Genomic DNA, 12412 nt, shown 5'->3' with positions numbered 1-12412 from the left:
AGAGAACACTTGACCACCATCTCTGCCGAACTTTAGTCCTGAAATTACGAAGCATGTTAACAGGAATTTCTGGAACTGAAAATCTATTTTAAGTATTTTTAAATTACCGGTCTTAAAATGATTCTTAAACCCTAACTAGCACATATATCTAGCTTCCAAACAAAAGATTAGAAAAGGTCTACAAAGGTTTTCATACTAGAGTACAAATACTTGAAGCCCGTAATATAGCAAGCCTGCTCAACTGTGTATTTGCCCAGCATCCAGTACAGTGGAGGCAGCCTCTGAGTAGGGAGCAAAGTACAATGAAGGATGTTAAGAAAAAGCACATTTGATTATGTAATGGTTCTGTTTTGTTAAACAGTAAGCTGGTTTTCTTTAATCAGTTGTTAGACTAAATTAGTTGGTTAAAAAATTAAGACAGTTGAGAAGAACAAAGCACTGAAATTATTTAACCCATTATTTCTTTAAGATTCTAATGACAAGTACATAGCATAAGGTTCGTACGTACGACCTATATATTTAATTGCTACTTTTTAAAGAGTCACCATTCTAACATCATTTAGAATGACGTTTGTATTGAAAAAACACTCATTCCCAACACATTATCAGGCAAATTGCCTGAAAAATGAACATGCAGAAATATAATAGAAAAATCATCTACATATAAACATCAATAGATAGATTCAGACCTATAAAGCATATATATAAACCTCAGAATAACCTTGTCAGTAAATGACACTCAGCTTCCTAATTTTAATTAGCATGTGAAACTGCTGCTCATATTCTAAAAGTAATGTCTAATGACAGTAACTAACGCAGTGGTGGTAACTGGCCAGTTTTAAATACGCAGTGAAACAGCAGACTCCTCCCAGATTTCAATCCTGGGCAATCTGAGCACTTGCAAAAAAAAACAGTCACAGGGAAAACCAACTTCAGCCTTAAAATAAGTTATTTTTACAACATTTTTGTATCACAAGGTGCTTTGTTAAAACATCAACAAAAACAAAGTTGTCCAGCTATTTATTCATATACTTATGCAGGTTACTAGAGCAGGATTTTAAGCCTGGGGTTCACACCCTACTTCTAAGGGATTTTCAATAAATAACAAAAGATGAAGTTTCTCAAAGGAGCTGAGCAGATCTACTGGACTGCTGCTACTGAACAGAGATGGTTCCACTTCTCCCGGCCCCACTGCCCACCCTTCTCTACTGAGCACCAACTGTGGACAATCTTTTTGACCAAGCTATTTTTCAACCAGATCAAAAAAACCTGCACAACACTATGCTTTCCACCACTGATGAAAGGAGAATGGCAAGACTGGGAAGTAGCATATGACCAATACCAGCCATGACTTATATCGGCATAAACTTCTGCAGAGCCATGCTCCAAAGAAAAGAAAACGTAATTTTAGTTGAATTCGTGGATCAATGTCTACCAGAACATTCTAAGAAATATGAAATTCAGAAATTTCAAAAATATTTGTCTCCTGTATTAAGATACCATTAATGAGATGAAAAAAACTCTGTAGAGACAAACTGCTAAAACTGCTCACAGCTACAAACATTAAGTATAGATATCATTCACTGAGAAAGTAAAACTACATTGTAAATTATGCACCAAAGAGGCAGTATCTGTGCTATCTTTTTTATTACTACTTAAACAGTCTCCAAAATGGTCAGTTGGCAGTGATAAAAATTCTGGCAGCAATCTTGCACAATATAGTTACTCTTTAATAATAAGAGTTTTTCCACAAAACCTGCTGATATCAGCAATATCATATATACCATTTTAGTTTACCTTTGAAAAGTTATTTAAGCAACTGGCCACCACATACCTGGAGGGAGGGAACATACAGGAAAAAAAGATGTTCATCACTGTTCAAACTGCATTATAAAATTGATAAACAACCTAAAGCTGATATGTATAGCACATTCTTCTGAAAAAGGAAATTTGCTATTTCCCTTCCACACTCATTTCCTTTCTACATACACTCTTGGGTGTGAAGTCCACACCCAAGAAAAATTAAACACTGAAATCCTTGAACACCCACTTCTTCCACAGATTTGCATAGAACTGACTAAAACAGTGATTAATGAGTTAGTCATTAATTAGTGAATAATTAACAATGATTGACACAAAAATTATGCTCCATTTCTGAACCATGCAATAAAAGCAAAGAACCAATGTTCTTTCAGAATACTGTACTTGCAGATTATAATGCTTTGTAAATGCATGTAAGTTATATTCATGCACAGCTAAAGGGTAAATTTCTATCTCAAAACCGGCAAATTAACATTTTTAAAATGTTCAATTATTGCATTTTATGGAGATGAGCTACATCATTCCCTCAGTATCTAGGCAATCTTCAACAAATACTAGAAGAAAAGTGAAGGAGAGCCCTTCACTAAATACATCCTTTGCAAAAACTAATTTTGCAAAAGTTTTTTCAGTATCTCTTTAGCATCTTAAATTCTACCAATCTATGTTCCTATGTAAGAACCTCAGAGAAGATAATTCTGACTTTATGCTATGTCATAGCCCATCACAAGTAATTTGCTAACAGACAGAAAAACAGACTATTAGTCCAAAAAACAAAAGCAACAAAAAAACCCCAACACACACTATTGCAAAGGCAGCTAGCAGAATCTCTTACTCTAGTTAATCCTGTTGCTCATTATTAACAAAAACTTCTTCCTACTCCTCCATTTTATCATACAATGCAGCAATGTATTGCCTGCCCACTAGACAAGTGCAAAGTCTTCAGCCATCCCACTATCAAAGATCTGGTAATAATAAGAGAACTCATCTTGCTGCAGAATTTAATCTAAATTTAACAATAAACAACTGCTTAGATGTCATTTTTAGATCCTTGGGAGACTGCTTTTTATTTTAAGATTACATTTTTGTATCCATCTTCATTTCAGAAATAAACTTTCCTTTTCACCTGTACCCTTGTCTTCACAATAATCCTTTCTACCTAAGATCAATAAAATTAGATAGCTGCTTGGATGGCGCCCAATTTAATACTTGAGCAACTGAATTTGCAAAGGCACAGGCCAAACTATCCGAATGCCAGGTCCTTCAAGTGACTTTGTATAGCTCCTAACACACTCGTGACACTCAAGTTATCTCAATGCTACCTTTGGGAGAATCATACAGTAACCTAGTTCAGGCCAGTACAAGACCAGAGAATATCCCCCCAGGAGTCATACAAAGACACAGAACAGAGGAGGACAAAACAAGTAGCTTCACAGTGTAGCTAGCTGCATGGAAGAAAGATGTCTTGATGTCAATGTCTTAAATTAACAATATGTTAAGAAGCATTTAACCACAATTCCATTAAAGAAAATTAACAAACTACAGAATGACAATTCATCCTTCTTTTTCCTTTTCTCCAAAGGTTGGCTTTGCATCCTGATCTCAATATTTACTTGGAGGTCAAGGTTCTAGCAGACCAGCCCTCTCAGTCCCAGGTTTGTTTTTCAAAACCACACTCATATGCAGAATACCCAAGATACTACCTCTGACTCACAATACTACAATTTTCTAAATTAAGTACTGACTCTTTCTAAATTGATCTAATAGAAGTATTTTTCTTCTCTTTTAATTAACCACAGATCAGTCATTTTTTCTTGAGGGCAAGTTCAATGTTTCAGTTTTGTCCAATATACAATTTCTGTTTTTCATTTCACCACAAAAAAAAACAAGCTTTCACTTTTTCAGCTCAGATCCCACATCAGAAGTGCAATTATTTGCATAACTTTGTAGGTAAAAAATTTATTTGTCAATAGTCATAACAAAAAATGACTACATGTGAATACTCAGAATATATGTTACACAGAAATTTATAATTTAGTACATTAAGAATCCATATCAATAATGATCTCCTTCCTGCTTATGCAGTAACTATCAAGAATAAAGTTAAATTTAAGATAGCTAAGTCAAAACTAGAACTAAGTTGAACATTTAAAAAAATCCTGTACACTAATCAGAAAAAAATAAGCTGAAGATACATTGATTAAATACTGGACTGGATATTTAATACATTACAGTTCATGATTAAGAAGAATCTTAAACATTGTCTCACAAATCATAACAGTTTAGGGAAAATGACTGTAGACAGAGAAATACTGATTTACAGCAGAATTTGAGAACTGCATTCATTCATCAGTGATACAGATATTTTTCTTTGGGAGAAAGAAAAGGAGGGAAAGGATAGTAAGAAGCCACCAATCTTTACAGAACAGCCAACTGCTGTCATAGCTGTTCTTAGCAATGCTAAAGGTTTTCCAATCTCTGATTTTATTCCTTAAAACTTCCTCCTCTAATAAAAAACACAAGAATACTAACAATATTTCACTGCTGCTGTTGGTGAAGAAAGAAAACAAACAAAACTGCTTTCAAAATAGAAAATATATTTCATAACCCTTTCTTCACCTGAGAAAGATATGACTAAAGATTACTCTAATGTACTAAATTGCCTCTACTCAGTGATATCTCAAACAGGTTAACAGAGTCAGGTAGGAATCCCACTACTTTTCCCAACATAAAACATTAATATTACAGACTCACCAGGACAATTTCCCTACCACTTGCTTGGATAACTGCAAATTTTGCACTGAATTGGTAGCTTCTCCAACTTTGTGGATTTAAAACATCTTTAAGTTATTAATGGGAGAATAAAATAGACTAGAAAGTCTACAAGAACCACTCTGATCATTTAGATAGAAAAACAAAACAAAGTGGCTATTATAAAAGTTCAGTGTGTTAAATAACAATATTCTGTGTAATAGAACACCTATAGTACTAAAAAAATACATCCTTACTATTTAGTGATACATAATGGAATTGTCTCATTTACAGAAGTCAGAATTTTTATTTTCTCTGCATGACATTTTCAATATGAGCTTAAATATGCCCTTATACACATATTAAATTAGGCTAGAAAGCCATACAATCTGTTAAGAGTATACGATGACAAAGATGTTCTTAACATCCTTGTTAAGAATTTCATTTCCTTACAATGAAATTATATACAGAATCACAGAATGGGTAAGGTTGGAAGGAACCTCTGGAGATCATCTAGTCCAGCCTCCCTGCTCAGCAGGGTCACCTAGAGAATGGTAGACAGGGTTGCATCCAGGCAGGCCTTGAAGATCTCCAGAGAAGGAGACTCCACAACCTCTCTGGGCAACCTGGTCCAGTGCTCTGTCACTCTCACAGTGAAGAAATTCCCCCTCACGGTCAGGCAGAACTTCCTGGGCTTCAATTTCTGCCCATCACCTCTTGTCCTGTCACATGGGACAACTGAAAAGAGCTTGTCCCCCTCCCCTTGACGCCTACATTTTACTGGGACTTATACAGCTATGGGGATGCATCGGGGGGTGGAAAGAAAGTTCAGACAGAGGTCTCATCATAGACAAATCCTGATTTACAACTGTAACAGTTTAGGTTACCAATCCTGCCCATGAAGGACAAATTGCGAAGGGGCGGAGGACAGAGTTTCTCCTCCCATTTCTGGGTAAACATGCGAACGACTCGACTCTGCAGGCCACCCCATCATCTCCATAACCACAAAAGTTGAGAGACAACAGTGATCAATACTGTGGTTGGCTGTGGGTATTGCATAGCCAGTAACATTATCCTTTTTTTCAGAAAGTTGACAACAGAACACACAACAACAGAATAACACAGAGAGAAGAACTTGAAAGAAGCAAGGAGACAATACTGGCCACTTACAAGCATTATCCAGCATAAAAACAAGCCAACTAATTTCAGCTTTTTGTTGCAAAGGCTATCTTACATCAGACAGAGATATTGCCATTGTCCAAAAGACATGCTGCAGAGCTGTTTATGTACCATTCTCTTGGAAGTTCATGATGTGACACTCATTCTTGAAAAATAGTAAGTATTCTCTTCGGAAATAACAGCTACATTCCCTCATGCTAGAGTCTCATTTTCCTGTAAAGCCTGTACACAAACAGCTGTCTGTGTAAAAAGTACATACAAAAAGACACCAGCAGAAGCCTGAGTGAAAAGCCTGAAAGAAGCTGAAAAACTGTCCAACTTGTAATGTCAAAACTGCTAATCAGAATGCTATAGGACAGAAGCAGAAGGTGAACCAGCAATATAAGAACAGATGGGAGATCAGTGGTAGCAAAGGATGGTGTAAGGTCTAGGCTCTAATTCTTTTATTTGCTAACAGCCATTTTTTGTTTTGTTTTGTTTTTTTAAGTCCCTGATAAAGGTGAGGCCCAAGGATGTACCAAAAAAAAAAAAAAAAAAAAAAAACACTCTATAACTGATTAACTCTGAGCTTTCTGCTACTGAGAGACAAGCAAATTTCTGAAGGGCAGAAAATGTGGTGGATGGTGTAAAAATCTAGATATCAGGCAACACTACACACGCTGACAAGTACTTTTTAACAACACTTCCAAAAGAACAACAAAAAAAATTGATCACATGCTGTCTTAGTAACATTTTAAAGATTTATTTAATTTTTACAATTGCTTTATGAGCTCTGCCAATAGATTCTGAGAAGCTCACGTTGGTGTGTAAAATATACACTTAAACACATACACACATACATAAAAAGCACTTATTCCCTATCAGAGAAAAAAAGACAGACTGCATCATCTAGGAAGATGCCCAAGCCTGGGAGAATTAGCCACCCTTAAATTAAACAAACACACACTTGAAGTTCCAGAAAAGAAAACAACAGTATAAGAGGCTCCACTACCACCAAGCCTGCATTCTCTTTTTTTCTTGGTCTAACCAATGCCCCTTCCAAGTGCCATGTGAGAAGGAACAATGCATCTTAAAGCTAGTTAGCTTGCCACACTTAATATGGGTAACAAAAAAAAATTTCCTGTTCTAACACCAATTCTGTAGTGCAGGAGTGGTAGTAACAGAGGTACGCACAAAGAAGGAGCACAAAATACGTGAGGAAAGGGTGAGGCGGAGGGAAGAGGTGAGGGTATACCCACTGGCAGCAAAGCCTCATTCAGCCTCTGCTCCTTCCTTAAAAAAAATAAAAATCCCAAACCACGTGATGAGCGCGACACTCTCTGAACTAACAGGGAAAAGATGCAGTGCAGGTCAGCCACCACTCCCTATCTGCCACGGTGACACGAGCAAAAGCTGCACCCGGGCATCACGAGCAGGCCTGCATCTGCCTTTCCTGAGGAAGCTCAGGCCTGCAGGAAGAGGAATACCAGGGAATCGTCAGTATTTCCGAAAGAAAGGAAAAACAGAAGAGCCTGCTCAAAATGACAAGCTTTCATGACTTACAGAAGGGGTCTCATCGCAGAGCAGATATTTCAGTCGAACTATTTCTAAAGGCCACGTTACTACCAAGACGTTTGACAGCCAGGAAGGCTGTAACAGGCTGAGTGCAGGGCTGGAAGAACTGCCTTCTTGGTGAAGACTTAAGAGTTGGATGTGCATCGCATCAGTTAACTAAATCAAGACTGGTGGAAAGGCAGGCATGACAGATATTTACAAACAACTGAAAAGCATTCATACCAAAGGCAGCAAGGGAATTACATTCAGGTCAACATAAAATAGAGCACGCATCAACTCTGTATTTGTGCAGCTCCTTCTGAACTTGCCTTTTTGCTACCTATCTACTGCCTGAACTGCTTGTTATAGCACTGTGCTCTTTGTAAATCCGCGTCCTCGCAGGTTTACCCTAAAAGAAGTATAGGGGGGATGGCTAAGAGCAGAGGGCTGAAATCATGAACCGGGAAGAAAGAACAGCAGGAAAAGCTTCCGGACAGTTTGTATTCAGCTGTGGGAATCACTTCCCAAAGGAAGTGGTGGAAGATTAACCCACTTGAGTCACTTAGAACTAGACAAGACAAACAGTAAAAGTATGCTCTCGTATCAGAAATTCATGAATTCTCTAGAGAAACTTGCATCCTTCTGAATCAGTTCTTCATAAAGGGGGGGCATAACTAGGAGCATTATGCAAATCATATTCTCAAATATACAAAAAAGCAGACCGATCTCCCCAGCTGCAGAGAGAAAATCCATAGCAGCAATAAAATGAACAGCAGTTTAACTGTTCAAATTTCATTTTTAAAAAGGACTGATTTATCACATGGATGGCCAACAGGTACAGCACTTACCAGTCCTAAATTTGATGAATAGAATTCTATTCTCCATGGTTGTCAAGTCTGCACCTTTGACTTTATTAAACATATTTGAAAAGGGCAAAAGTTTAAGACGTCTTCATCGTAAACTTGCCTCATCTTGCCTACACATTGCCAACGGCTCACTGTTTTTATGATTCTTATAATATCGCCTTAGGCAAGCTTGCAAAAAGCTATTTAATCACTTGCCAGAGGCAAGTAATTTTTTTTGTGACAACAGAATGTATCACCAGTTTCATCATCAGTGTGGTTGTGAACCTTGTGCCTCTGCTAAAATGTCTTCATTACTTTGGAAATCTGGATAATTTACCTAATTTACATCTTTCTAGTAGCAAATTATTTCTTTAAAAAAGTAAGTTGCTACCAAGTCTTCTCATATCACGGTAGCAAACTGTTTTTATTACACTACCACCATCATTTATTGAACGACCGATGTACCTTGAGCACAGATTATCTACAACTATTCACATGTACGTAAAGTCCTACTCCACTTCAACACCTAAGCCCGTGCTCAGCATCAGCCATGAACGGTTTCACTGATCGGAACAGGGATGGGCCTCGCTCCCAAAGACACGCGTGCGTTGGCACGAACAGGACTGTAACACCACAACAAGGGCAAATCTAGCAGAAAAATCTTCATTTTCACCTGACAAGCACATACGCATATGTTGGCATGAATGGACTGTCATATTATACGAAAGGCAAATCCAGAAAAAAAAACAAACCTGCTGTTCTTCCCCCTCCCATGTCCATTCTTTTTTTTTTTTTTAATATACAGAAATTATCAGCTGGACCAAGAGCAAACGCTGCGCTCCTACCGCTGTAAGCTACTCCAGAAATGATCACGGCGGCCGGACTGCGCGCAGCGGCCTGGCGAGCCCCCCGCGCCCCGCTCTCCCCCGCAAGCGCGCAGCGAGCCGGGAGGGCTCGGGCCAGCTCCCAGCACCGCGCAGGCATTCAGGGGCAGCAAGCGGGATGGCGCAGCATGATCCTGCAGCTGCTACAGGAGCCTGCTTTAAACGGCTCGTTTTAATACTCGAGTTCAGGTCGCGAAAGAAAAAAAAAAAATATCGGACGACGGCGCGGCGGCGAGCTCCTGCACTGAGTCACCCTCCACGGGCTTACTCCCGTAGCTCGCATCTCTTCCCAAGCCGGCCCCGACCGCTGCTCCCGGGGCGCCAGCCCTGCCCTCCGCGGCAGCGGCGCCCGCACCCGAAGTTGCCTGAAACTCGGGCGCGGGGCGCGGAGGGGCCGCGCGCGGACAAAGGCCCGGCGCGGAGCCGCCCCCGCCCGCCCCGAGGCTCCGCGGAGGCTCCGCGGAGGCTCCGCTTCGCCCGCCGCCGCCCCCGCCCCGTCCTCCCGCTACCTCGGCCATGGCCGCGGCGCTGCCTGCTCCTGGCAGGGGGCGCGCTGCGGCCCGCCCGGCGGAGGCGCCTCCGCTGCGCGGCTCTGTCCCGGCAGCGCGGGCTGGGCGCGGCGGCGCGGCGCGGCTCCCCGTCCGTGCGTCCTCGCGCCGGTCCGTGCGTCCGTCCGCCCGCTCCGGCGCCGCTCCCTCGCCTCTGGGCCGCTCGCGGGGAGCGCGGCGCCGCGGGGGACGCGACGGGACGGGTCGGGACGGGAGCGGAGGCGGAGGGGAGCGGAGCGGGAGGAGGCGCCGCGCCGCGCTCGGCCGCTGTTCCCCCGCCCCGGAAACACATTCCTCCCCGCTGCCGTCAAGCCTCGGGCGGGGGCGCGGGGGCGGCGCCCTGGGCCGCGGCTGGCGGCGGGCAAGGAGGGGCGGAGGGAAGGGCTCTCCCGGCGCGGGGGCCGGGCCCGCCGCCGCCGCCGCCCGCACCTCCGCGGCGGCGCCTTCCGGGCTTTTCCTTTTTTTTTTTTTTTTTCTTTTTTTTTTTCTTTCTTTCTTAAAAAAATATATATTTCCCCCTTCCCTCCCCATTCCGTGCCAACCTTCATCACCTTATTTGGTGGCGTTTTTATTAGCGCTCCGCTCCTGGCTTCGGGACGTGGCGGGCGGTCGGCGGCTCCGCGTGGAAGGCGCTTTCCCGCCCCTCGGGGGAGCCGTGAGGGGCCGCCCGGGGGCTGCGGGCCGCCATGGCTGGGCGCTGCCCGGCGTGCGGCCCGGCGAGGAGCCCGCCGTGGGGCCTGTCTCCCCGCGGCGGGGCTCGCCGGGAGCGGGGCGCGCTGCCGGGGACCGGGGCGGTGGGGCTCGCTGGTCGCGGGCCTGCAGGCGCCCGGGAGAACCGCGGCGTGGCGGAGCTTTTGGTTCATCACCAACCAACCAGTAATTATTTTCAAAATGAATGAAAGTTAATAAACTGATCAGCGTCTCTGGCGTTACGCTCCATGTGTATCGTGCTGCTGCTCTGTCAGAAGACTAAGAAGTGAAACGCTTGAACTGCTTGGCCAGTGCTTGCTGCTGATGGACACGTACTGTTAACAATCCTTAAACACACTTTAAAATACATTCTTGGGGCATATACTGGTAAAAAAAAAATAAAGCAGCGGTATTCATATTTATTTGGATGTAAAATCTCAATGGAAATGTAATCTGTGGCCTCCACAGTGGACAGGCAGAGCGTGTCTTTACAGCTGACCCACCACCTGAGCATGTGTCTGCTCTTGTTTCAGCATGGTTAACTAAAGCCAGGCTGCAAGCCGATAATAATTTTACAGCTTTTCCTCTGTTTTATTATTAGTTTCACTGAAAAATAGTACTTCTATCTCATTCAAGCACAGCTTGTGGTTCAAATGCATGTTCACATTGTCCAGTGCAGTTGTTCAGGATGTAGTCTCTTAATGCAGCTGCATTAGCAGAAGCTTTTAATGCTGGTACAACTGTGATTTTAAAACTGTTTTAGTAGTAGTATAAAATGAAATTGATAGGCTGCTCTTCAAAGCAGCTTCATCAAAGCTAAGCACAACAAATGAAGTGGAAAAGAGAGAGATTTCTGAATCAAAGATAAAGAAGCCAGAGTACATGTGTTGCAGTTAGATCAGCGTAAATACTGCCAGGAATAAGGAAAGAAGCTGCTGTAAAGCCAAACTTTAAAATGGTGGAGTGTATGTAACACAAAATAAAGGCAAATGCAGGAGAGACAGTGATCTGCAAAAAAGAAATTTAAGTACTGGGGGGGAGAAAAATAACAGCCAAAGCCTCCTTCTGTGCTCCTGTATTTGAGGAAAAAAAAAAAAAAAAGAAGAAAAAGCTTTGCCAGAATATGCAAATGGTGAGTAAAAATGTACTTTAGTATACTGCAAGCAAGTAGAGATAGAAATGTTGCTCATTCTCACTGCCGTGGATTGCTGGGACTGTGAGGTGTAAATAAAAATGTTTAGCAAAGATACTTGCTCACAACTGGAGCTCAAGCATTGGTGTGTCAAACTGACAGCGGCTGCCTGTGCTGTGCAATAAGAAATTGGCAAGAAAAATCTCCTAAACTGCTGAAAAGATGAGTGAATTATTTGGCTGCTTTCTGGACTCCTTTTTGAGAGTACAAATGCATATGAGTGCCATTTGTTATTTCCTAACACAAGTACTAAAGATGTCAGAAAAAAGTGCTTGGGATATCTGAGCCAGCAGACACGATTGCAGATGATGTCAAAATGTTTATTGCAGTGCCTCTGTGTTATGGTATACATGACATCTGTGAGAGTGACTGAACATTTTTTGCATGAAGGGGCTCAAAAAACCACAGGTTTTCATGGCTTGTGCAAGCAGCTAGGAAGTGTGCTAGTCATTTTTAGGCTGGGTTTGTTAGTACTAGCCCAAATGGCATGTTCTGGTTATCCACATCCTTGCATCTCATGGACGATGGACGAGGAAATAAGACGCTGGGGACAGGATTACGAAAGGATATATATTCTTACAGTAAATATACTTAAATAATTGAAATACTTAATAATTGAAAAATACCAGAATGAAAATATTTTCAGTGAGTTTAATTAACTTAAATTTATTAAAATACCATTCCATTTCCTTCTTTTATATGTATTTTGTACTTGGGTTATATTTAGAAAACAACAAAGCCCATAATTTGGTAGTAATGCCTTTCAATTCATGTGTAGCCTATGTTCATTTTCTGTAAACACTGTAAGAAATAAATTCCTGTGTTGTCTAATATACCATCCCAGGAGAATTGTCAAAGTGATGTGTGCAGAGATATCAGTAAAAATAGCAAAATATTTTTATGATTAATTGCATACCATATTATTGAAAAATTCAGACTTCTTAAGTACTCATGAAAATAAAATATTTTAGT

General features: G+C 41.6%; 1 protein-coding gene across 3 annotated transcripts in view; it reads right to left on the bottom strand.

The window, feature by feature from the left end:
• ITGB1 (integrin subunit beta 1) overlaps window positions 1-9847 on the bottom strand; it is a 47362-nt gene extending 37515 nt beyond the window's left edge. For all 3 annotated transcript variants that reach the window (XM_062568929.1, XM_062568930.1, XM_062568931.1), the window contains exon 1: window positions 9520-9847. Coding sequence is in view for 1 of the 3 variants with exons in the window: in XM_062568931.1 (XP_062424915.1) it covers window positions 9520-9528 (9 nt within the window). In the remaining 2 variants the exon portion in view is untranslated. The remainder of the gene's footprint in view (window positions 1-9519) is intronic.
• Window positions 9848-12412: the final 2565 nt, after the last annotated feature.

Source organism: Rhea pennata, chromosome 2 (assembly GCF_028389875.1).
Source record: "Rhea pennata isolate bPtePen1 chromosome 2, bPtePen1.pri, whole genome shotgun sequence".
In the NCBI taxonomy this organism is placed as follows: Eukaryota; Metazoa; Chordata; class Aves; order Rheiformes; family Rheidae; genus Rhea; species Rhea pennata.
This window is presented reverse-complemented; position numbering and strand designations above follow the sequence as displayed.